A 24,880-nucleotide genomic window follows, 5' to 3' on the forward strand; every position below is an offset into this window, starting at 1 on the left:
GGTTGCTGTTTGCATAAAAATGACAAAATTTGGGGCGAAATCTCTAGGTAGTCGGCGAGGAAAATTCGTTATTTCGAGGGGGTTTCTCGCTGCCACTTCGTTACATAGAGGTCTCAAATACATGTGCTTCTATGGAGTAACGGCGGGGAATAGAAAAACTTCGTTATATCCAGGAATTCATTATATGGAGGTTCATTATAAGCAGGTTTGACTGTTTGTCCAACATTCGTTATAAGCATATATTTATTGCGTATAAACATCTGCACGAAACATGCTATTTACTTCATTATGTCCAATAATTTTTTATATCCCTGTTCATTATATTGAGGATTGACTATAGTACAGAGAGCTGCAGTACCCTGTGGCCACCACTGGTACTCTGAGACCCTTTGAAGCAGTTAAAGGGGCTATGACACCAAATTTTCGAGCTTGCATTGTGCAAATAATGCTTAACTGTACAAGTCTCACAGCAAGCTAGCAAACTGAGCACATTCTGTGCGGTAGAAAATCTGTATTTGAATTTATTCGTCACAGTTGAACCATACAGCAGTCTGGCAACACTAACTAGTGACGAAATGAAATCACACCTTCAGCAATGGCTCTCCCTCAGTGTAACAGGAGCCATTCTCAAAGGCCATAATCTTGTGTACTGCAAGCGCTGGAAGCAATTGGCAGGAGCCAGAAATGTCACGGTTGCCATGCGTCATTTTATTTTCGCATGTGCATCTCTACGGCCAGCCCAGTGTACTTTCTGCAGGCATTTTCTGGTTTGTTCTGCTTTTATTGCACAAGTGAAAGAATTGCGTTACTGAGCAAGATGTCCAGTGTGGTTTTGGACTGCTTGGAGAGGACGACACAGCGGTGGCCCCAGAAGTCATACCAAAATAGTGGTCGCTGTGGGTGGGAGGGGCTTGGAGGTGGCTATTTCAAATTCAAATTTGTAGTTAAAATGTGCACTCATTACAGCTTTTTTTTTTTTCCCCCTTCTACTCTGGTACAGTGATAAACTGAGACTATTTGGACGACTATGTCATGACCTCTTTAAATTTCTAAGCATACAAAAGGGCAGTGCCTCTTGCTTCCATGCCATTGCTTTCTGAGTGAACCTGACTGCTTTGATAGCAGAAAGCAGTGGGCTTGTTATGCCAACAATTGGATGTATAGGATGTCTTCTGATGCATTTATATAACCTTCCTTGCTCATGTGACAGCTTGTTTTTATTTTGCTGCTGCAGCTGAAAGGAGAGGCTGAGGCATTTGCCATTGAGAGCAAGGCACGAGCTGAAGCAGAGCAGCTGATCAAGAAGGCAGATGCTTTCCGAGAGTACAAGGAGGCTGCGATCCTCGAAATGATGCTGGACACACTGCCAAAGGTCTGTGCGGCAGTCATGCTTGTCCCCAGCAGCAACATCCTTGTTTTGCAATGCCAATTTGAATGCACATTTAGCAGGAGGGCACCATATGGTTTTGTTATGCCAGATTCACAACATGGTCTGACCGGTGTGTTTAGTGTGCAACTATGCCCAGCCTGCATTTAATAACCATAACACACAGATAAAAGAATTCAATAAGGAGGTTTAAGCTAGCTTTAAAATAAACAGCTGTTGTAAGCAATAGTTGTCAATTCGCATGTGGGAAAATTGTTGCACTTCTGCTGTTCACCTCAAGTACAGTGGAACCGTGTTAGAAAGCACCCACCTGGTACCATAGTTTCATTTAAAAATATAAGCAAAATTCCTGTTTCCAGATGAAATTCCTGACATTTTGAGCCTGTTCTACAGTATTGCTAAGATATAAAGGGCTGCACTTTTCTTTTTTTTTTTACGAAAACTTAAAGTAGAAGACTGGCATGTGTGCCCGTTTGTTTTTTGACAAAAGGAGGCCGAGGTTGCATAGCCCTTACAGAGCATCTCGCCCACATGCCATCTCACTGAAACTGTCCAAGTTCATGGTATGTTTCAAGTCATCAGATTTCTTAGCAGTAATCGTGGTACGAGTTTTCACATGCATCTTCAGTGTCGAGTCCAAGAGTGCAACTTGTGGGCCATGGGACAAGCTTTGGCTGCCACAGTGCAGGTTTCCCTTCATTTCCATGATTTGGTGTACTAATGTGGTGTGTCAGGCCTAAACGCACATATGTTTGGTGCTTAGTGTGCGAAATATGGTATGTGGGCCATGCATGAGGATCATGCGCCCTTCACATTGATTTCTTACCTGTAGGGCATACTATAAGAGATATTAAAGTGGCCCTTCCTTGCTTTTCAAACAGTTAGAAAAAGCGCACAACAGAGGATGTGGATATATAGTTTGTCAGATTTTTTGACACAGACGGGACCAAAAATGTTCAAATAAACAGGCCATCCGAACAAATCAATCTCAGTGGTAAAACTAATTTTTTTACAAGGCCAACACTGTAGGAAATTTTAGTTTTTTCTGTTGTGCCTTATTAAAATATCTAAAAGTTTCATGATGGTCAAGGCCAAGGGTACATTTTGCATTTACTTGTCGCAAGCCTGGTGTGCATTGCGCGTTGTTGCGAAGGGCCGATTGAGTGTGTGACCATGGCTCAGTTCTGCGAAGCTGTCAATTTAGGCTGTGTTGTGCAAATTCAGTTAGGAGCTTTCTCTGTCCACGAGCTTATGCTGTTCCATCCTGTAAGCAGATATAACTTGGTAGTTAGGTTCACGGTAGTTGCCAGCTGATCACCCCCTGACCCGAATTCCGCTTGATGCACAGTCGTCAGTCCAGCCCACGTGTATGATCTCACGCCCAGTCTCCAAAGTAGCCTATGGGTACAAACATATGGAGGGCAAGCTTCCCGCTAGGCCTAACCAGTGCTACCTCGTGTGGAATTGGTGACCAAAGTTACAGCATGTTGCAGTGTCATGTCAAGTTTACGGAACGCAGTGGTCATACAACACTCGGAAAGCCAAGGTATCACCTCGGCAACGAAAGTGAGGACACTTTTTAGCACGGGCGACAGCCTGAATAGCAACTTTGTTTGCGGCCACCATGTTTGTGACATTGCGCATGGGGATCAGTCTGAAAAATTGAGGCACACCATGCCGCATCCAGAATTTCTGTTGCTGCTATATATTGGCTCTATTGAGTAGATGGGGATGCCTTGGGGATGTCAGACTAATCAAGTAGGTCTTTATCAGCTGGCCAGTGTATTGGGCACTTGTGCATGCTTAACGATAGCAGAAATTGTGCTTGTATTGTATGTGCGATTTGCTTTTCAGAGGACTAAACCCCATGCATGATGGGTGTATCTGTGGACCTGGCTTCTGTGGTTTTCTTAATTGTGTAGTGTGATTGCTTCCTCATTTTCTGTTGAACTGTAGCAGGGCTTTGTACAGAGCTTTTCAGTTTTCCAGGCACAAATTAGCAAGGTTCCACTGCAGATAAGAGTATAGATATTTGATAGCTGTACTAAATGTCAAACCTTCCGATCGTTTTTGAATGTGCTGGCGAAGGCACTAGTGTTACTTAGAAATCTGTCTGCTGGTTGTAGCATTTTCAGTTCTCATTTCTGTGCATCTTCTGTTATGCTTTTTACTGGTCCTTATTGTATGCGTGTGGGGTCTCGCACATGCTCTTGGGACAAAGGAACGACAACACAGTAGTGCAAACAATCACAAGAGCATTTATTGCGCCTTTCATACACCAATGCACACTAGCCGAATTACTACCACTAGAACATTCACATGGGCGCGCGACAAATCAAGGAAGTCCGACTCACCGCGACCCGATAGCGAGCGAATACGTTCGCCCCATGCTATGACACCATCGCCTAGTCGTTCACGTGTACGGTCACGCGAACGGTAGCGCGTTCGAACGATCCTGTGTTCGTCCATACCGGTGCCCCGCTCCGAGCCACGCGAGACGTCGAAACAGGCCGGCGCACGCGCGAAGCGTTCGTGCATGTTGGCCGCCGACCCCAAGCCAAAGAGGAAGCGCCGTTGACCTTTTTCTCCCAAGTCACCCCGCCGTTCGGTGGCGTTAGCATCGCGACACTCGCGCCATCTCTCGCAATGCACCGCAACCACCACGACCGCCGTCGGCACTTAGCTACGCGGTGAAGCCGGATTACAGGAGACGCGTGAGAGTCGCGCATCTCCACATCCCCCCAACCTTAAATCACTATACATACTCCGGCGAAACATGTCACGCGGTCTATCAACGCGCGCGTCGCGAACAAAAGTTAGTACAGGCGACAGTGGCTGCGCCGAGGAAATGTCCACACGTTATCCACAACATGCGAGCCGACATTGTCTCTGGGGTTCACCGCTGGCATCCGTTGGTCACAGCACCAGCTCTGCAGATTCGATGGCACGACTCCAGCACAGGACTCTGGAAACGGCGACGCAGAAGTCGGCCCGAGCAAGCGTCGCTCGCGCCGACGCGCCCTGCCGGCGAGAGCCGCTGTAGCCGTTCGTGACTGCCGGCTCCTTTCCCAGCCGCAGAAATCGCTGCGCTGAACCGGCCACAGGCATCTGCATCGCCTGGGGTAGCTCGATCGTAGTCCGGGGCAGCAGCGCTGATGATGTGCAGGTGACAGCAAACCAGGGGTGACTCCGCTCACGCTGCGTACACTCAACGCACTCGACAAACACTAAAGTAGTGCAAGGGAGAGGAATTCGGCATACGCATCGCCCACGTGGTACGATGTTCAATTCGGCTAGCGAAATTTCGGACGGCATTTCAGATGCTAAGTTCACGTGAACAAAGCTTGCTTTTTGAGTCGAACAAGTAATTTCAATCTGTGCGAGACGAACTAATGAGGGAAGCAATGTGCGACACCTCAACACCACGGTCCACCAGGTTGTATCTCTCCACGTGCGATAGGCGGCTTCGTAAAGCCTTATGCCTAATGCGTCGCTACCCTAACAACCGGCATCCAAAAAAAAAAACACCCAGAATGGGCACAAGAACAGGCAGCCGCGAGGAGACGTTAGCTCTGTGAGGTGGTCTTACCCCGCTCGGTGCACACAGCATCCGAGTTGACGGCGCCCACCGTCCCAGATGGTGTCGGAGCGCCCGGTGCCAGGCCGCAATACCAGTCAGCCCGTAGCGGCACCCATGGCCCGCGGCCACCCGGCTCCCTGAGCCGCGACTTCCAAAGTCAGAGATAGAAGAAGCTATTTACATAAGAAATTCGGACCACCCACGAGGCTTCCGTACTCACTCGCTTCAGGCTTGCCAATGCTCCGCAGGCGCTAGGCCTCGCTCTCCCAGGATGCAGACCACGTGGCTCTCGTACCGACGAGTGTACTTCAAAACACTCGCGAAAAGGCTTAGCATGCTGAAAAGTTCGAATACGCTACAGCGACCGTCGCCTCACTCAAGAAAGCATGCCGCCGACACTAGCGATGAATATCCACGCTAGGGCTACGCTTCGGTTGAAACATCTCGAACCGAGCAAAACTAAAATTATCGTCCGATGCCCCAAGAGGTCCACGTTTGGCAGCCAGATGTGGGGTCTCACACATGCTCTTGGGACAAAGGAACGACAACACAGTAGTGCAAACAATCACAAGGGCATTTTTGCGCCTTTCGTACACCAATGCACACTAGCCGAATTACTACCACTAGAACAATCACATGGGCGCGCGACAAATCAAGGAAGTTCGACTCACCACGACCCCATAGCGAGCGAATACGTTCGCCCCATGCTATGACACCATCGCCTAGTCGTTCACCTGTACGGTCACGCGAACGGTACCGCGTTCGAACGATCCGTGTTCGTCCATACCGGTGCCCCGCTCCAAGCCACGCGAGACGTCTCGCGAAGCGGGCCAGCGCATGCGCGAAGCGCTGTTGACCTTTTTCTCCCAAGTTACCCCGCCGTTCGGTGGCGTTAGCATCGTGACACTCGCCCATCTCTTGCAATGCGCTGCAACCACCACGACCGCCGTCGGCACTTAGCTACGCGGTGAAGCCGGATTACAGGAGACGCGTGAGAGTCGCGCATCTCCACATGCGTCATGATGGCAACCTTGCTGTTCATGTAGTAGCTGTGGTGCCTGTACTTTCACGCTGAAATCATTAAATGGGAATTTTGCACTTCAGTATTTCTGAAGTTTGGCACAGCTTTGTTTAGCAAAACACTAGCAGTTCTTCATTGTTCTTTGTAGTTGCATTGTATGCATTTCTTGATAGCAGTTACGTGTCATGTTCATAACTAATTCACTGTTGTGGAATTTCCAGCTCAGTAATAAACCTTTGCACTTAAGCATCTGTGTTGCTAAATGTAGACATTTGTTCACTAGCATTTGTCATAGGTAATTAATTTTGATGTTGTAAACAATACTTTTTTGGTCTAATATTTTAACTGCAGTCAAATGGTAAAAATTATGGTAAATAAACACTAATGGCTGTCATAAAGTAATTTGTAATGGTGGATTAACTTCAAAGGCTTAATGTAAGAAACCAGAGGATCATTTGAAGCCAGAAGGGTGATGTCTAGGCAGGCCCATATATTAGCCAACACTTCTATTGTGGACATACAAACACCACCGCCAGGTTTGCCTCTAGTGTATTGGTATGAAACTCTGTGAGTTGTGCTTGTTTGTGCATTTCGAGAGTCAGGACCACCACACACATGAAAGCAAAATAAGGAAATGCCGTATTAAGTTATGTACAGGGTGGCCCAACTATCAGCAAACTTTTTAAATATGCAAGTGCCACATAGCTGGACAGAACCACAGTAATGTTGTTTGCCGTCACTTGGAGATACTCGGATTATTTTTTGCATTCCGCCTAATTACATGATTAGTCCTAATTAATGAACTTCTCAAATATTATAATTAGAGGAAAAGTGGCTGTGAGAAAATTGTAGAGCAACATGAAAAACTCCCGATGCAGCTATCTGTTGCTCAATATGTGCCACATAAGCGTTTTTCCGAGCGTGAAAGAAGCCTGCGAATACATGCAAAATTGCCGCACGATTGGCCGCTCAAGGTACGTGGCATGTATTCGCAGGCTTCTTTCACGCTCGAAAAAACAATTTTATATAGCACGTATTGAGCAACAGAAAGCTGTGTATCAGGAGTTTTTCATGTTGCTCAACAATTTTCTCATTGACACTTTTCATCTAATTACAATATTTTAGAAGTTGATTAATTAAACTAATTATGTAATTAGGCAGAATGCAAAAAATAATCTGAGTATCTCCAAGCGACGGCAAACAACATTATGTGGTTCTGTCCAGCTATGTGGCATTTGCATATTTTTAAATCTTGGTGCATGATAGTTAGGGGACACCCTGTATATTGGAGGAGTCACCAGCTTTCATCAAGGCTGCAGCACACACATAAACTAAAATTGCAGGCACACTCTGCTCTGAAAATATTCTGCGTGTATGTGTAATGTGGCTTTTATGTTCAGGAGAGTTCTGTGAGCACCTGTATCAGTTTTTCAGCTTAAGCACAACTCTGCACGATAACTTCACCTAATTTTCAACTCTTGTGTGGCAGGTGGCAGCGGAAGTTGCGGCGCCCATCTCCCAGTGCAAACGCATTGTGATGGTGTCCTCGGGTAAAGGCGAGGTTGGAGCAGGCAAGCTGACGGGTGAGGTGATCGACATCATAGCCAAGACAACCAGCATGGTTCACCAACTGACGGGGGTTAATGTGGGCTCGGTCTGTGGCAAGGACCGAAATCTTTCCTCTGCAGCGGCCTGGGTGAGTCTCACGCCTACATTTACCTATCATGTTGACAAATTTGTTTGCATTAAAGGGGTGCCTGCTAAATTAGGCTTTTTGGTACATGCAGCTCATGAGACAGGACAAATGGAAGGAACAGCACTTTGTCTGTTCCCTCCATTTGTCCTGCCTATTTAGTAATATGAATATTTAGGTGAGTTGATGGCTCTGACCTATTTCTTTGTTTAGCACCAATCCAAGGGACTGAAGAGGTACACAAGCTATATAAAACATACACTGCAGGAGACTGTAATCGTCACCCCATTTTTTAAGTGTAGCATCCTAGCTAGTTGTCATGCAACCAGAGAAATCATGAAAGCGGTAAAGCCATATTGCTTGAAGGATCTTTGGCCACTGTTTCCTTATATCTCCCACAAAAAAAATTAAAAAATAAAAAAAAATTACTCATGTTTTCTTGAATCCAGTATGTCAACTATATACTATGCACATGCATGTTTTTCAGTTATGCTGTTTTTTTAGTGGCTTTTTACCTCTCATGTCACACAGGGTTGTGTAAAGCCACACAGTGCTATTTAAGTTCACATTATTTTTCAAATATCTGTTGGAAGTTAGTGCACATGCTTGTTTCTTTCAAGTCCTGTGTTTCTCATTTGGCACTGAACAAAGAACTAGACTCTCTGCCATTTTTACTGCCATTTTATTGCTCTCTGAAAGGCTGCTCGCATGGTTCAGTGTTAAGATTCACAATGAGCATTGTGCATGTGTAAATGGGGAATTAAACTGATAAAATTTAGATTAGGAGCAGGGCAGTAAATATGCTCCCTGCCCCTCTTCCCCTTTAATTTTTATTCAACCAGTAACAAAATAAGCTGCAAACTAATATTTATTATTTTTTTTAGGTTTCTAGAATGCTTATTATTAATGTTCCAAAATACATAATATGCATAGACAACAATATACAATACACAACTAGTGAGAAGGGGAACTGAAGGGCTTGATTTTTTTGTCACAACCTTCATGTGAAGCCAAGGAAAGCAAGGGGAAATTATTTAGTGTTTTAATTGAAGTGTAGATATGATAAGGGCGAAGGGAAATAAAAGTGGACGAAAGAACAACTTGCCACCAGTGGTGGTAGAACCCACATCTTCCACATTATGTGTGCCATGATGCTCTGCCAATTGAGCTACAGTAATGGCTGTTTCCATATTTGTTGATATTTATGTATGTGTACAAGATCTGGCGCTCATTAGCCAGCACCATTCATGGCAGCAGATGTGACACATCCTTCTTTTAACTGCTGGCATCACGCTTTACTCGGCTTCATTATGTGTTGGTTTCATACGGTTGACAAATACACAGCTAGGCAATTTTCTTCCAGGAAATATGAGGCAAAAGGCATCTGTGTGGTACCTGTCTGGGCCTCACAACGTAATGCACAGCACTGCAGACAGTGAACATTTGAAACTAAAACATTAAGAGTTCTTATACAGTAAAATCTCGTTACTACGAACCCCACATTAACGAACTTTTCAGATTTACGAACTTTTCAGAAATCCCCTGCTTACTTCTAGTTTCAATGTACAAATATTTCAGTACTACGAACTTCAGAATACCGAACTTTTCAAAATAACAATTGTTATTCAGTTTCCGTGTCATGTTAACGCCTCACTACTACGAACTCATATTCCAACATATGGGATTCTTAGATTTCCGTGTATCCAATCACGGCAGCCAAAACAGGAGGCTAACAGATGACAAGACGCAGAAAGCGGACACCGCGACACACCGGTCTGGAAAACCTGAGACGGCGCCTGAGGGGGGGGGGGGTGGGGGGGGGAGAAGGAAAACTATGCTGGCACGCAGCATCAGCGCGTTGGAAAGCGGGGCGGCCGCCTATCGAAAGGCCAATTGCCCACAATAATCACTCCACGAGTTTCGAAAAAGACTCTAAAGAATTGCGACGATCACGCGAATTGGTGAGCTGAACAGTCAGGCGAGCCGTTATTTCTGAGGTCCCGAAGTGGCGACTGTCATGCGCAGGACCGTCCGAACACTAGCTGAGGTGATGACTTGTCAGGTTTTGTGAGCGCATGTTCCGCCCAGACAAGTGTCGCTAGCGACAGAGGCGCGTCTCTTCCTTCTTTCCGCGTACCTCTTTCGTGCTTTCTGTGGCCGTAGTAGCTACGCGCACAGAGAAATGTAACCTCCGTACTCGTGGGGTTGCCACAATCACACTTTGTACTTTCTGGGCAGTGTCATTTACGCGCGCTTGCGCTTTAATATAGTTAAGGTGTCCGCTTCAAGCGAAACAGTTACGGTGTCCATGGCAAGGATTGTGAAAATAAACAAACAAGAAACGCTGCATTTTGAAGGCGACATGGAGCTTCCTTTTTGTCAGCAGTTTTCTCGGCGAGCGCGTCATTCTTTTACACGGTGCTTCGGTGGTGCGTGGCACCGGAATCTATGGCAAATAGCAACAGCGACGTCTTCGTGGATAGCTCACATGGTGATAATTTATGAACTGATAAGTTAATGGGCAGAATATTTAATTTCGGGGCTTTCACTGTAATGACTTTTCAGAATAACAAACCATTTACCGCGGTCCCTTGAAGTTCGTTATATCAAGATTTCACTGTATATAACTTGGGAGAAAGCTTAAGCAGGGAAACATAGAATGGGAGAAGGAAGAGTTTGGAGTAAAAACAGGCGCCTGGCGTACGGCCAACTGTCTGTTTACTTGCAATATATGTTTCTATGCTGGAGTGAAAAGACAGAGGACAAAGTGCACTTGTCTTTGAAGCTACTCAGTGTCGGGGTGGGCAACCCTCATTCATGTCTATATTTTTAAATAAACACATTCCAGCTGAAGGGGAGACCCTGCTTTGGCAAACTTTTTTCTTATTTCTGAGACGCTCGCTGCTGCTGCGGTCATCGAGTGACATGTGTTCATGTTTACCTGCGCACGCGTTACACCGTGCTTGTTAATTTAGTTAGTAAGTGGGGCCTCATGGACAAACTGGCTCGCGGCCTTATCGAGTTCGAAGATGCCGTTGTTGCGGCAAGGCCACCACGGCGACAAGTGAAGATCACCGATGTTTTGCTGCCTACCGCAAATAAAGCCTGTCTGAGTGCATGTGTTTGAGAGCATCGTGACGTAGTTCTTTTCTGGCCAGTAAGTAGCCGCTAAACTGGCATCGGCGGTTAATTCATACATCATTTAGTGCGTACCTAAACGTCGTTCCCGGACGACTACGCATTAACAAGGTTTGACTGTATACGCAGCAAGCAAAACTGAGAGCACCCTGCTTGTTCTTCCTCTGGTGCCATGTATTGCCCATCGGATTCAATCTCTTGCTTGACAGCGTCTGCCAAAACAGTGCCATTTAAAATTTGTTGGCATTAAATACGTATTTCTGATGATGTGAGAAGCGATTGTGTCTCCGAGTTCCATGTACGCATAGTACATCACTATATTTTGAATGGCACTTTCAAGTGGATCTTACAACGGTTCGATATCTACATTAATTCATTATATCCAAGTTCGATATATCCAGGATCAACTGTGTGTGTGTGCGTGTGTGTGTGTGTGTACAATTAGCCCAAGACAAGTGAGAATAGGATACAACAAATACCAGCAATGTCTACAAGAATACAATCAAATTGAGGTTGACTGGAATGTTGGGACAATGTCAAATACAATAAAGCAGTTTTTTCAAAATATACATAGGCATGCAATGTTGAAAATCCGAACCAGATCCGAGGTATTTTGCCCAGCTGTAGCGCCAGATCGGACTCCTGGCGTGCAACAAAAGTAGGAGACACAAGGTACAATTTTGCATCCAATACGGCTTCCGACGCTTTAGCACCGGATTGGACACCTGGCACACGCAGCCATCCAACTCGGCGCTATGGCACACAAAACACCTCGGATCCGGCTGTCATTCCGGCATGTTGAACATCTAATCGTACCGTTTGACTCCCATTTTTGTTGCACGCCAAGTATCCGATCCGGTGCTACGGCACGTCAGATGTCGTACCGTATGCCAAATCGTATTGTCTTCTACTTTTGTCGCACGGTCCCGTCTGACACTACGGTATGGCAAAACTCATCAAATCTGGCTGCCTTTCCAGCGCGTCGGACGCCGTATTGGATGCCCCACGTGCTCGGACGCTGAATCGTACAGTCTCTCATACTTCACGGCAGAAATTTCGGGGTGCGATCAATATGCGAGAAAAATAAAACACTTTTTGATTGGAAAAGTGGAGGGTGCATTCGTAACGCAAGTAAATATGGTAAAAGCTCAGGTATCTGGTACTGACTGAGGCTCGTATGAAGTCCTAACCACATCTATATCATGCCTTTTAAGGCTTACACAGTCCAGATGGCAAAAAGACAATAAATACTATTCCATCGATTTAAAGGGGCCCTGAACCACTGTCACAGGTGTCACCCGTTCGACTTCACGCCGATGGCGATCGACGGGGTATACAAGCCGGTTGGTCGTTCCGTACTGAAGCGAACACAGTGAAAGAGTCAGTCGAGAGTAAACATAAAAAACAAGATATTTATCAGCCGATAAATATACACAAATTAATAAAATAATAAAAGAAGACACAAGACAAACACACCTGAACTTAATATAACACAATGATGAAGGCAAATAAATATGACGAGCAATTTAACAGTAGATATAAAAAATTAAACAGTGCGAGGATCAAATACACAATAATACACTTAACAGTAATTGACTAAAACAAAGTTCAAAAGAAAACAAATGGTGTCATACGCATGGCCGGGCAGCAGCAAGTCCATAAACCGTGACGTCGGTGTGCAGAGCTTTCCCGAAGAGTGCTGGCGGGCCGATCTTGTCGAGGTGGATGCGATTGCTGGGCTGGGTTTCCCGGGAGTCTAGATCCGATCACTTCCCTCAAGCAGGTTGAGCTTACTTGAGGCGAACTACCGTGAGCTTCGTTGCAGATGCTGGTTTGACGTCTCGTACGTCAACTAGTTACTTGGAGTTCCGACGTGGCTAGGCGGCCCAGGCGATACCGGATGGCACTAGCTCCTTGACTGCTTCTCAGCAGATTACAGGCTCAGCTTCTAGGCTAATTAGCAGGACCCAAAACCTGCGCTTAAATAGCCTCTCCTTTCCCTAGTTCCCTATGTAGGGGAACTGCAGGTATGCAGAGTTCACCTAATTATTTTATGACTCCTCCCAAAAGTCTTGGCCGTGCCTCTTTCACCAGGGGCGAAGGAATGGTAGATTCCCCCTCTCTCCAAGGTCGAGCCCCCGCACTGCACCACACGGACGCACACGCACACACCTGGGTCCGTTAATCCGCATGTCACTTTCTCGAAACTAGATGCCGCCCCGTGGGGCCACATCGTTTTTTGATGCCCGTTAATTGGCGTGTCGCTTTCTCGAAACTATATGCCGCACCGTGAGGACATGACGTTTTTGGCGGCTGTTAATCGGCATGTCGCTTTCTCGAAACTATATGTCGCACCGTGAGGACACGATGTTTTTGACGCCTGTTAATCGGCGTGTCGCTTTCTCGAAACTATATGCCGCACCATGGGGACACAACGTTTTTGGCGGCCGTTAATCAGCGTTTGGATGACTCGAGAAACTGTGCTGCTTCGTGACGACCACTCCTAGGGTTTGGTGAAATAACATAGCCCGCGGGTAGCGTATGTCGTTGTGAACATCTCAGCCAAGTTCTGCTGTCGTATGCAGTCCGTGGAACTCGTAAGTGGAATGCGAAGTCACCTTTCTCTCAAACGCTCTCGTTTCAAAAGACCCTATGACCCTCGCTCTATTTTGTGTGCTTTATTTCGTAATAAAGCACACTCCAATACATGGCTGCTATTGGTCGCTGCTATTGGTCGCTGCTATTGGTCGCTGCTATTGGTCGCTGCTATTGGTCGCTGCTATTGGTCGCTGCTATTGGTCGCTGCTATTGGTCGCTGCTATTGGTCGCTGCTATTGGTCGCTGCTATTGGTCGCTGCTATTGGTCGCTGCTATTGGTCGCTGCTATTGGTCGCTGCGATCGGCTACACCGCGGCAGCCGCGAGGTGCCGCCACGAGTTCAGTGGCTAAGCGCACTGCGGCTCGCTGAGGACAACCGCATTTAGCACTTTGTAGGCACCAAAATTGAAAGTCCGTAATGAAAGTTCAACTGCGTGCCACGGTGACATTTACGAGGCGGAGCATTGTGGCCCCGCCCCACTCCGCCGTAGCCTTCGCAGTGCAAGGCATTGAATGAGGAAGGGGAGCACAACGGAGGCCGTGTTTGATTGCCAATAACTCCTCTTTTACTGAACTCATTGAAGTACTTTTTGCGGTAAAGTGATTCTGAAATAGCCTATTCTCACTTCAAATGTATTTCTCCACTTCGATAAAAAGTGGTTCAGGGCCCCTTTAATACCATGGAATATAAGATTTGCAACACTTTTGTGAATGGTACCATTCATGTATCTACATAGCGGCCGGCAGCTTCTATTTCAAGGCGGTTTGATTAGTCTTGTAATTGTAGCTGCTGGCTATGCTTTATAGTGTCATTGTTTCGAGGTGCTTGTGGTGCAGGAAACCATTCTACGAATGGCAGACAAGGCATGCTAATGCCACGTGCATGTCAGGTGCCCACTGTGTGGGTCCCGCACTGTTCAATCCATTTCTTGGAAGAAGGGGGCTAATAAGATTTTTCTTGCTTCCTGCAAATTTAGATAGCTTTTATTTATGCCATATGGCAGCACTGGCAAAAAATATACAGCTACAGAAAAGTGGAAATAGAATGTGTAGCTTTTTGTTAGCTAGTGCACAGAAGGTAGCAAAAAAAAGAAAAATGCAGAACTCGTTTCACGATGACTGTTAGTGGCAGTGCAATTAGCATTGGAGCAATGTAAAGACGCACAGTATTCCTGAAATCATTTAACATTTGTAGTGGTCATTTGTAGAGTTCTGTTACTTCGAATATTTGAGACTTACTTCGTTATAGTCCCACTTTGCTATGGCATTCGCTTGCCAAGGTCGCCCATAAGCTTGAGGGCATGACTACCACTGTACGACGCCAAAGCACTGACGATGATGGATTGACGTCAATGGAACAACAAAAGCAGCATGACTACAATGAGATGATTTCTAAATGAGGACGATAGTAGAGTCGAGTCCCACTACAATGAAATTCATGGGACACGCGAAAAATTTCATTGTGGTGGAACTTCATTGACACAAAATTAGTATGTATATACGTACGCCAAACAGCAAAGCCGCGAACGAAACTGAAACCATCGTCCGGGAAATCTTCGCGATGGCATGGGGGCAAAGGTTGAGACATACCGAAGGCGGTCAATAAAGTGTCAACTTATCCCGGCCGCGGCGGCCGCATTTCGATGGAGGCGAAGTGCAAAAACGCCCATGTGCTTGCATTGTAGTGCACGTTAAAGAACCCCAGGTGGTCAAAATTAATCCGGAGCCCTCCACTACGGCGTGCCTCATAATCAGAACTGGTTTTGGCACGTAAAACCCAGGAAAGAAGAATAAAGGGTCAACTTCACGAGAGAATGCATTTCGCGCCGCTTTTCGTACATTGCGGCAGACGCCTAACTCGAACGCGCGTGCCCGGCAGATCGCGAAACACTCATTTTGCGGCGTATGCACTGTCGCAATGAAGCGGTTTGAATTATCACAATTCCATTACATATTTATCACAAAGTCGGGAAGCTTGGCAAGCTTGCGCTTACCGGAAGTTTTATTTCCAGTAGTTTGTCAGCCTGGATTTCTTACGCTTCACGGCAAGCAAAGGCGTTACGCGAGTCTCGCAGTCCGTTAAGAGCCGTCGTAATGTCATTGTCATGGGCTCTGATAACTTTTCTGATGAGGTCAAAAGGATCAATTACTTTCAAAGCAGTCGCCGGAGTCAGTGTGTCTAGTGGGTTGTCATTTCCCCAGATGACGAGACGTTGGCATCATCTTGAGAACAGCGGCTGCGGCGTGGCCGCCGTATCTTGAAAGCAATCTGCGGCGTGTACAAAGTGCGCGCCCACGCGGGCCTCATCTTCAAAGCGATCTGCGATGTGGGCAAAGTGCAACTAGGGCCGGTAGAGTCGTGTGCGCCGTGCTTTCGATATTTAGTTTGCGTTGAAGCGAGAGATGGCACGGAGGTAGGCTTGTGCGAAGAGTGCTTTTTTGGTTCGAAGCGAATTCGAAGCGAAAAGTAATTCTTCTCGAATAATTTTGAAGCGAATACTTCGAATAGTAGCTAGTAAAGAAAAAAAAACGGCTGAGGGCTACAGTCTGGGATTTATTCAAGGAAAGTAAACAACTTGATTATTTACGAAAATCTACGAATTTTCGTGCAAAAACACTAGCTGTTCCTTATGCTGGGGTTTGAGGTGCTCCCTTCTGCAGCTTACAATGGCTCCTGCTTACAAAAGCTTACAAAAGCATTTCACTTGTCTGGGTGGCTGGTATCGAAAGATACTACGGGCAGCTGCAACCAGGGTTGGGTAAAGGTGTCTGCCTTTGCTTTTTCACCACACAGGGGGTCTTCGGACCGGAAAAGAAGGGGGGGTCAATGCAGGAAGGCGTGACATCTTGATATCAAGGAACCTCGTCTTGATGCTACACAAAAGGCTTGAGGCAAGCCTTTTTAGCACATTATTCGTTCAACTATTCGAAAATATCAAATATTCACACAAGCTTACACGGAGGTCAATTCACTTGCTGATATTGCCGCACCTTCTCACTCCAGCGTGTTGACACCGATTTTCCGCGGTCATCGAGCAAGATGTGTTCATGAGCGGTGGACACTTGCTTGGTAACTTAGTAAGCGAATGTTTACAAGTTTACACGGCCGATAAAACTACTATCCTTAGTTCGTATAGCTGTCTACTAATCTATTGCAATCGATGCTTCGCCTTGGCGAAACTGCGAAATTTTTTCCATCCGCTTTCTGCCTCGGCGATCATATGTGCCTTCTCCTCGAGAGAGAAATTTACGCTTCTTCATTGGCGTAGCCATTTCGACCGGACACACGCACTACAGAAAACAGCAGCGATTGTGGTGATCCCGTGCAGTCTCGCGCAGGCGCGCGATGACCACGTGTGGCTATGGATTGCATTGGCGTAAATCAGTACTTTGAATTTGATTTCGTTCGCGAAAACCTCGTTCAAGCAGACATATGATCGTCATAGCTTTGGTAGGGCCTTCTAATTTGACTACTCGGCAGTTCCAGTTTCAGTTCAGTTCCATTTTCGTTCTCGAAAAGTTCGTTGAAGCGGAAATGTTCTCTTCGTTATGAAGAGACTTTTTTTGTATTACTTTCTATTGGCAGCTGATGGGGGTTCAACTGTAAATGACGACGACAAAAAAACAATAGGATGACCACAATGGCATGACAGCGATGGCATGATGACGACAGTGTGACAACTGGATGACGAAGGTGGAATGACGACTATGGTATGACAAGGTATGCATGATTGCAGCTGTTGGACGACTACACATTAACAATGGCACCATAATTAATTGTGATAGAATGACAAAGGAACTATGACTTCAATGGATTGACAAGGCAGTACGACGACGACGGCAAGATGACAGTGAGGTGATGTTACTAAGTGAAGAGGATGGTAAAATGACAGTATGATGAGGATGGCATGATGATAGTCGGATATCGAAGTTAGAATGGCGACGATGGCATGACAAAGCCGGTGCGACGATGATGGCATGACGATAGTTTGATGTCGAAGATAGAATGACGACCATAGAATGACTGTGATGGCATTAGGACGACGTACATGACGACGCTATGATAGTGACACAATCACGACGATAGCATGACGACGGTGCAAGGACAATAGGATCATGACGTGTGTGACAATGGCATGAAGCCTGTATGAGAACAATGGCACTTCGGTGATGGTATGACGAGAGTTGGATGACGAAGCTAGCAACCACGATGGCATGACAGTATGACAACGGATGCATGATTGCCGATGTATGGTGACGGCGTGATGACGGCGATGGCATGACAACGGCAGCATAATCACGATCGAGTGACGACAGCGGAAGATTGAATGACGTCGATGGAACAGTGGGTGGGCAGGCAGGCAGGCTCTAAACAGCTGAAGTAGGCAAAGAATGCTAATTGCAATAAAAAAAGCATGAGGGGGACATTCAGAGTAAGCAATATATAAGGTATGCTTTGAGATGAGTTAGCAGGCAATGACAACGTTTGCATTCTTTTTGATGTACAGTAGAACCCCGATTATACGACTTTGAGGGGACCACACAAAACCGTCGTATAATCCGGGCGTTGTATAATCAAAAAACTAAGAATTTCGGCAGTGACGTTCACTCTTGCCAAAAAAATGGGTGCAGATCGCCTGAATAAGCCCGCGGCACAAACCTGCACTGCTTCCAAGAAAGGTAGATTAAATTATGAAAGAATTTAAAAATTACTGTATTTGATTGTAACGCGAGTTTTTTCTTTTCATGATTTTTGTTGCTTGACCTCGACCCTCGCATTACATTCGAATAGCGGCAAAATTTACCATTTTAAAACAAATATTCTAAATCCCGCGATGTTTAGCGTTACGTTGGCGCCCTGCAACTTTACGTCTCAATCCAGTTCATAGTCAAGTCGACCGAAGTCGGAACTTGTTTTTGGTTGCAATCAACGCTGTTTTCATTGTGCTTGCGACTGGTTACGATGCCGCAATATCCTACGGCCTTTTGCGGTTTGACTCCATTCATTTGCGACATTATGGCGACGCACGCAGAGCATTCAGTATGATGGTCACTTCGAGGGACGAGGAATTTTGATGGCCGAGGAGCTGGGAAAGTCCACACCGGCTCGGTGTCTCGACGTCAAGGGGTCGACAATTTACGGATGGCGGGACCAGCGGCAGGCCCACTTTAAATGCGAGGCCAGTCGGGAAGGCTCTGTGCAACCTGAAATGGCCTGGTACTGACCCCGAATGAAATGGTTGTGTGGTCTTTTAAGAAGTACTTAAATCTCAAACAAGCTCGACGGCACGGAAGATGACAATTCTCGGACGATCACTTTTGGAGATAGTTGCCCTTTTGCGAGACTCTGCTCATCCCGGGACCGGCTATGCGAGCCGTGCTATGCCCCTGCTGTACCTTCTAGCAATGTAAAGTCGTGTCTCGGCACCCTCGAAGTATACTGCCAACAGCTCTGTCGGCGCTGATTGCGAGCTTAGGACAGCACCAGAAACACCTGTCAGTGACTCAGCACTTTCAGTGCTGAGTCACGCAAAATTTCGCGAAAGTGAAACTATCTACGAAAGTGATTGCCTGAGACGACCGCCCAAGGAAAGCTCCGTCTCTTCTTCAGACGACCATTATGAATGAAGAGAACGTTTACGAATTGCAATTCCTTGAATAAAGGTACCATTTCTTTTTCCGTTCATCTCGCGTTACACTAGCGGTTTTATTTTCTCTGTTTAGCATGACTGGAAAGTCGCCCCTCGCGCTACAATCGTGGTCTCGTTGCATTCGGGTAAATACGGCATTGCACACCCATTGTCAGCCGCCTGCAGTGTGCTTACATGCCAGCCTGCGTCTGCTTAATTTTTTAATTTTTTTCTGGTCGGTACCAGAGGTACAAGGCGGGTCGGCATAAAACTGCGTCGTATAATCGAGGTTATTAATACATTATTTCTATGGGGGTTTTGCCAGGACCAAACCAATTCGTCGTAAAATGCGGGTCGACGCATAACCGGGGGACGTATAATCGAGGTTCCACTGCAACATGTTTTTATGCTTGGAAAATGCTGAATGTACAAATAGTCTTCTATTGCATTCTTCTGTTCAGTTTAATGGAATGGTGCACCAACTGCTCACTCAAGCACACAGTAACACCATTTCTACATTTGCTGCCAAAAATTGCTACAGTGTATCCTGTGGTTTGGAAAATCATAATTGCACCACCTGGGATGCAATATTTTAGCTGTGTGTAATGCAAGACAGGTTTTTCCTGCTGCTATTTAAATATAATTAAGTGCAAACAGGTATTCAGTTCCATCCTGTATAGCTAGCCACTTGAGTCAATTTCTTCTGTGCTTTTCTCGGCATGTTGTTCATCAAAATCAACTCGGTGCACAGTGTCTGTACTGTGCAACTTCACTCACACAAAGGTTCATTGTCGGGACAAATTGTCAGAACTAGAATTGTTCATTGTCAGAACTAACACTTGCTGCAACGTGCACAGTGTGCCATGCATGCTCTCTTCTGCTGTTCGTGACCACTAGTGTGCTTTCAATAAAAACTCCAGCCACAACTCTTACATCTGTTTCCCATGTGAGGCAGTGTGGCTCTCTGCAAGCTGCAACATGTGTATTTTGATCAAGTGGCCATGTTTTTACTCAATTGGAGCATTTAGATCACATTTGAACTTACTGCCTCAACTTTTCTACCAGCCTGCATATTGTTCTTTGCTATTGAAGCTGTTCACAGCCCAAAAAACATTGAGAAAAGCTTGAAGCACTCACTTGCGTAATTGAAGCTTCTCTATTTATAAGGAGTGCAGAAAGAGGTGTACTTTGTAAATTTAAATTATGACTGAGAGGGTTACACTGCAAGTGTTTTGGGAAACAAAAGTGGCCGTGTGATTTGCATTACAAATTCCAGTGAGTATGGGCACAAGCCTTGGGCTTTAGGATATAAGCTGGTTTTCAGAATACATGAATGGCCATCTCTTGCCTGTTTTTACTGTCAAGATTGTTTCCCAGGCAGGCACTGGCAGGCACAACCAATTTTGCCAAACATGGCAATTCCAGGATTCACCTGCGTTACTCTCTTCTCTGTGCAGTCTTTGTGTTGCACAAGACTGCACAGACACAAACACCAATACAAGAACTCCTGTGTTGGTGTTTCATGTCCATGGTATAGAGTGAAACCACTATATAGCACAGCCTTGGATGCAAATGGTGGGCCTCCATACATTCATTAATGCGAAAGCGTGGCCCCTTTACGCGAAAATCTATCGGCGTGACCTTGAAAGATGGTACCAGAAATGGCTGACACCGCAAAGAGTAAAAACATCAAAAAATGCTTGGATTGACATCGCATTTCTCGGATAGGTTCCTGTTAACAAAGTAAATTAATGACTTTGAAAAGAAAATTTGGTACATTTCAGTCTGGGTGGGAATCGAACCCAGACCTCCGGGGTGCGAGACGAGCACACTTCCTCAATGCCACAGCGGCTCCACAGTTCTGGCTTACTGAAGGTGTGCCTAGTGCGTGCATGATTGCACATGTCACATTGCAGCCATCTGGCTGATTAAAAGTGTGGCCTAGTGCATATGTCATTGGGTGTGTGATAACAGACAATGGGCAGGAGGTGGTGCCACGTCATGAGTGTATAAAATGAGCGCGATCATGACATTCTGAGGTATACAAACTGTATAATGCTTTCGCATTCCCACACGTAAGCAGTCTTAAATGTCTGTTTTGTAGCTTAATGTTGCAGTGACATAAATTTGTTTCATTTGATGCCATAGCCATCAGCACCATAGCCACATGTTGGCAAACTTGCTCATACTTGGAGGCACCCGAGTCTTAGTGAGCCCCAGTGAATTAGAGATTGTGCGAGCACGAGTTAAAAGAATAAGGGGTTACGAGGGGCAAAATTTTTTGTTACCGTATAGACTCTTGTAAGGGCTGCACTTTTTTTCACACTTTTGACAAGGTGCGGTCCTTGCATGGGACCGAACCTTTTGGTTCAATCCCATGTAAGGGCCGTTACTAGATGACTCTGATCTAGTATTGGAAGTACGCAGCGTGCGAAAATTCGCCAATAGATGCGCGCGGCATCAGGGCACTGAACACGTGCTTCACAATTGAAAATTTTGTTTCCCCCAAATTTTGAGTTGCCAAGTTGGGGGTGCAGCCCTTTACGAGTCTAGTTACAACCATATGAAAAAAACTGCATAGTAACTTTGAATAGTAAGTCTCAACAGTAAGTCTGCATTGCATACAATTCCAATTTAATTCCATGAGACATCCGACGCTTTGTCCACATAATCTCGAGTCAGTCTATCCGCAAGTGGGCTTCGTGGGAACCGGCAAGCCTGGTTGTAATATGAGGGACAAGTTGAATAAAGGAGTTTTGTCCATCAAACTAACCTTCACTGATGTCAGGCACCAAGTTGTACAGTGAACTGTGCAGACACTTCACTACATAAAGGATGTGTTTAAATATAGTTTTTTTCCTTTAACCATTGATTATTGGAACTCTCTGCCTGGTACCATTCGTTTCCTTCCTTTGGAAGATTTCTTGCTTAAGCTTGAATGTTATTGATCTGTCTTTTGTGTTGTTTGTTTTTTGCTCTCGTGCTACTTATATTTGCAATTTGTGTACGCTCTACAACTGTATAATTCCCCACTCCTGCCATAGCCCTAACAGGGCTGCATATGTAAAAATAAATTTCACCACACCAGTAAACCCTATGGGTGCTAGGTGTTCTTTTGTAGTGCAACAAATCCTATTCCTGTCACATTATCGGACTTCAAATTCAAGTGCTATTTATTGGCAATATTTTTATTTACCCGCTGTGATGGCGTAGTGGGTATGGCGTTGCACTACTAAGCCCGAGGGCACAGGATTGAATCCCAGCCATGGCGGCCGTGTTTCGATGGAGGTGAAATGCAGAAACGCCTGTGTACCGTGCATTGGTTGGGTGCACATTAAAGAAAAGCCCATCGGTGATCAAAAATAAACAGTACTGTAAATGATTCTAATTAAAACAATAATTTACAAGTTAACAGTGCACACAAAATTCCTGACAAAAAAAAAGGAAAATGTAGTAGTTGATACAAAGTAATATAACCATCATATGTGTAATATACATGCAAATACACTTATTAGCCCAGGCCAATATCAGCTGTATCAAATGAGAATCATTAAACAACATAGACAATAAAAGTACAAAGTAAGGAAAAGGTACAGTACAAAAATATAAAGTACAGTGAAGTGAATATCTACACAAAAAATTCACGTAAACCTAAAGATACGCAAAATAGTTATGTAATAAAGCACACTGTGGGAACATATCGGTGGAACAATTAACTGGGGTGGTTGCCTGAGCATCATCACGAATGAGGTCTGGGAATTTGCTGATCGGTAGCAATGGGTGTGGTGGCAACTAGTACCAGTTCTTTATTGTGCGTGGTATGAAAGATCCTGCGTAATGTCTAGAGCGGCATATGTTTTTCTTTGTTAGGGTGACCCCAGCAGTGAAAGATAACCACTGGTTGCTGGATGAAGTCAGGGAAAAGCGATAAGCGAGCAAGTTTGCAGCAACGCGAAAGAGCTGGCAATTGTGCACAATGTTTTACACTAGTGGAATGTGAGTAATTTGAATATATGAAGCGAACAGCAAAGTTTTGAAGGGCTTCAATGTCATTAATAATGCAGAGTTTATACGGATCCCAAATGGCAATTTTAGGTCGGACTAACGTGGTGTAAGCAAGTTTACATAAGTGACTCGGCGACTGTCTAATGTTACGTTTAAGATGGCCGAGAGAATGATTAGCTGAAGAAAGGGTTGTGTTAATGTGGTACTCCCATGATAAGTTGGATTGTAAATGAAGTACTAGGTAGGTACTTTCAAGTTGGTGTCAGTTCAGTGGAGTTATCATTTAATTTGTTAGACGATAGTACACGGCAAACACAGTTAGTAAATGACAATCTTTAGTGTTAAGTGGCATTAGCCAGGCTGAGCACCATGCACTTATCAGATAACGTCAAGGTCTGATTGTAAAGATTGCTGGTCAGTATCACAGGATACCGTACATTATGCAACACAATCGTCAGTAAGTAGTCCAATTCTGGATGACAGCGAAGATGGAAGATTGTTAATGTAGGTTAGAAAAAGTAATGGCCCAATCCTGCTGCCCTGAGGGACACCAGAAGTGACGTGTCTGAATGATGAGATAGTCATTAACAGAGGTGAACTGCACGCATTGCTCAACATTTTTCAAATTTAACCCCTTGATGCCCGATTTATATAAACGGGAGCAAAACATTTCAAACTTTGTGGTTTATTTGGCATCCACCCCTATAATAAAAAAACTACACTGGCAAAATTCATAGCGCTGCTGTAGTATTTCTCAAAATCTGTTCACTAATTCGTGACACCAGGCATTTGGTCCATCTTGGACAGATGCTGAAAGTTTATGTAGGGGGCATGTACTGAAAGAAACAGTGGTTTTTGTCTTCTGAAACTCTTTCGATCTTGATAAAACTTCTAATTTTACTTTCGCTGGCTCAAGTGCTGATGGAAATTGAAGAATGAGTTTGTGTGTTTTTTAGGCAGAGATGAATGTTGACTTGGAGCATATGAAAACCGTCTGTTCTTAAGTTGGTGGTACTTCTGTGGTTCATTTACAAGTGGCCAGTGGGGCACTCTCTCGTTCTGACAGCCGCAATTGAAGCTGGCTTCACGAGACACTTGCTCTTCGCCTCTAGGAATGTTTTCATGGACGAAAACAGCCTGCCGCTCTGCTTTAGAGCAGTGCCTTTTTCTTGTTATACAGCATGGTCCTTCATGGGAAAATTCTTAAATACTCAAACGGAGTCTTCACCCTCTCACTCTTTAGGCACATCCTCGGCACTGCAGCATCTCACATCTCTCAATGCACGATGTCTTCGCTCTCTCTATCATTTGTATTGCTAAGAGGCATGTATTCGGAGTGACTGCACTTTTTGTCTTCCTCGTTCTCACTGGCGGTGTGGATTATTGGAGATGTGTTTTGAAGTCTGCATGCACAGTTCTTGTGCTCGTCGTTGCCGAGACTCCTGTCATCAGTATCGCCTTCCGGAGGAATTCATGTCCTCAGCCAACTGGATCCAGCATAAAAATGTGCAATTTTGTGGATTGATTATATGAAATGAGCACATCACCTTCCAATTGGTTCAAGCCCTCCTTCCAAGCTATGTACCTGCGGCCAAAAATAAACAACGCACGTGAGCGTAACACACAGCCTCACACCGAGTGCTGCATTGCAGCAGAATCCATAACACTGAGGATTCAAAGCACCGACAGGATGGTGACAAAAGGTGTCAATGGTCTGCCTGCTCACCTCATTTCATCAGTGCTGCTAAATCACGTCCCTATTGTACTTGTTTACTTACCGTATTTTCCACTCTATAACTTGCACCTTCGTATAAGACGCACCCCCTTA

The 24,880-nt window shown here is 45.3% G+C and overlaps 1 protein-coding gene across 1 annotated transcript in view; it reads left to right on the forward strand.

Moving 5' to 3' along the window:
• The window catches only part of LOC119436353 (flotillin-1-like), an 80,531-nt gene that overhangs the window by 47,799 nt on the left and 7,852 nt on the right, over window positions 1-24,880 (forward strand). Inside the window, exons 9-10 of the mRNA XM_037703171.2 lie at window positions 1,235-1,372; window positions 7,478-7,684. Of these exons, the coding sequence (XP_037559099.1) occupies window positions 1,235-1,372; window positions 7,478-7,684 (345 nt within the window). The remainder of the gene's footprint in view (window positions 1-1,234; window positions 1,373-7,477; window positions 7,685-24,880) is intronic.

The sequence above is a fragment of the Dermacentor silvarum genome, chromosome 1 (genome assembly GCF_013339745.2).
Source record: "Dermacentor silvarum isolate Dsil-2018 chromosome 1, BIME_Dsil_1.4, whole genome shotgun sequence".
NCBI lineage: Eukaryota > Metazoa > Arthropoda > Arachnida > Ixodida > Ixodidae > Dermacentor > Dermacentor silvarum.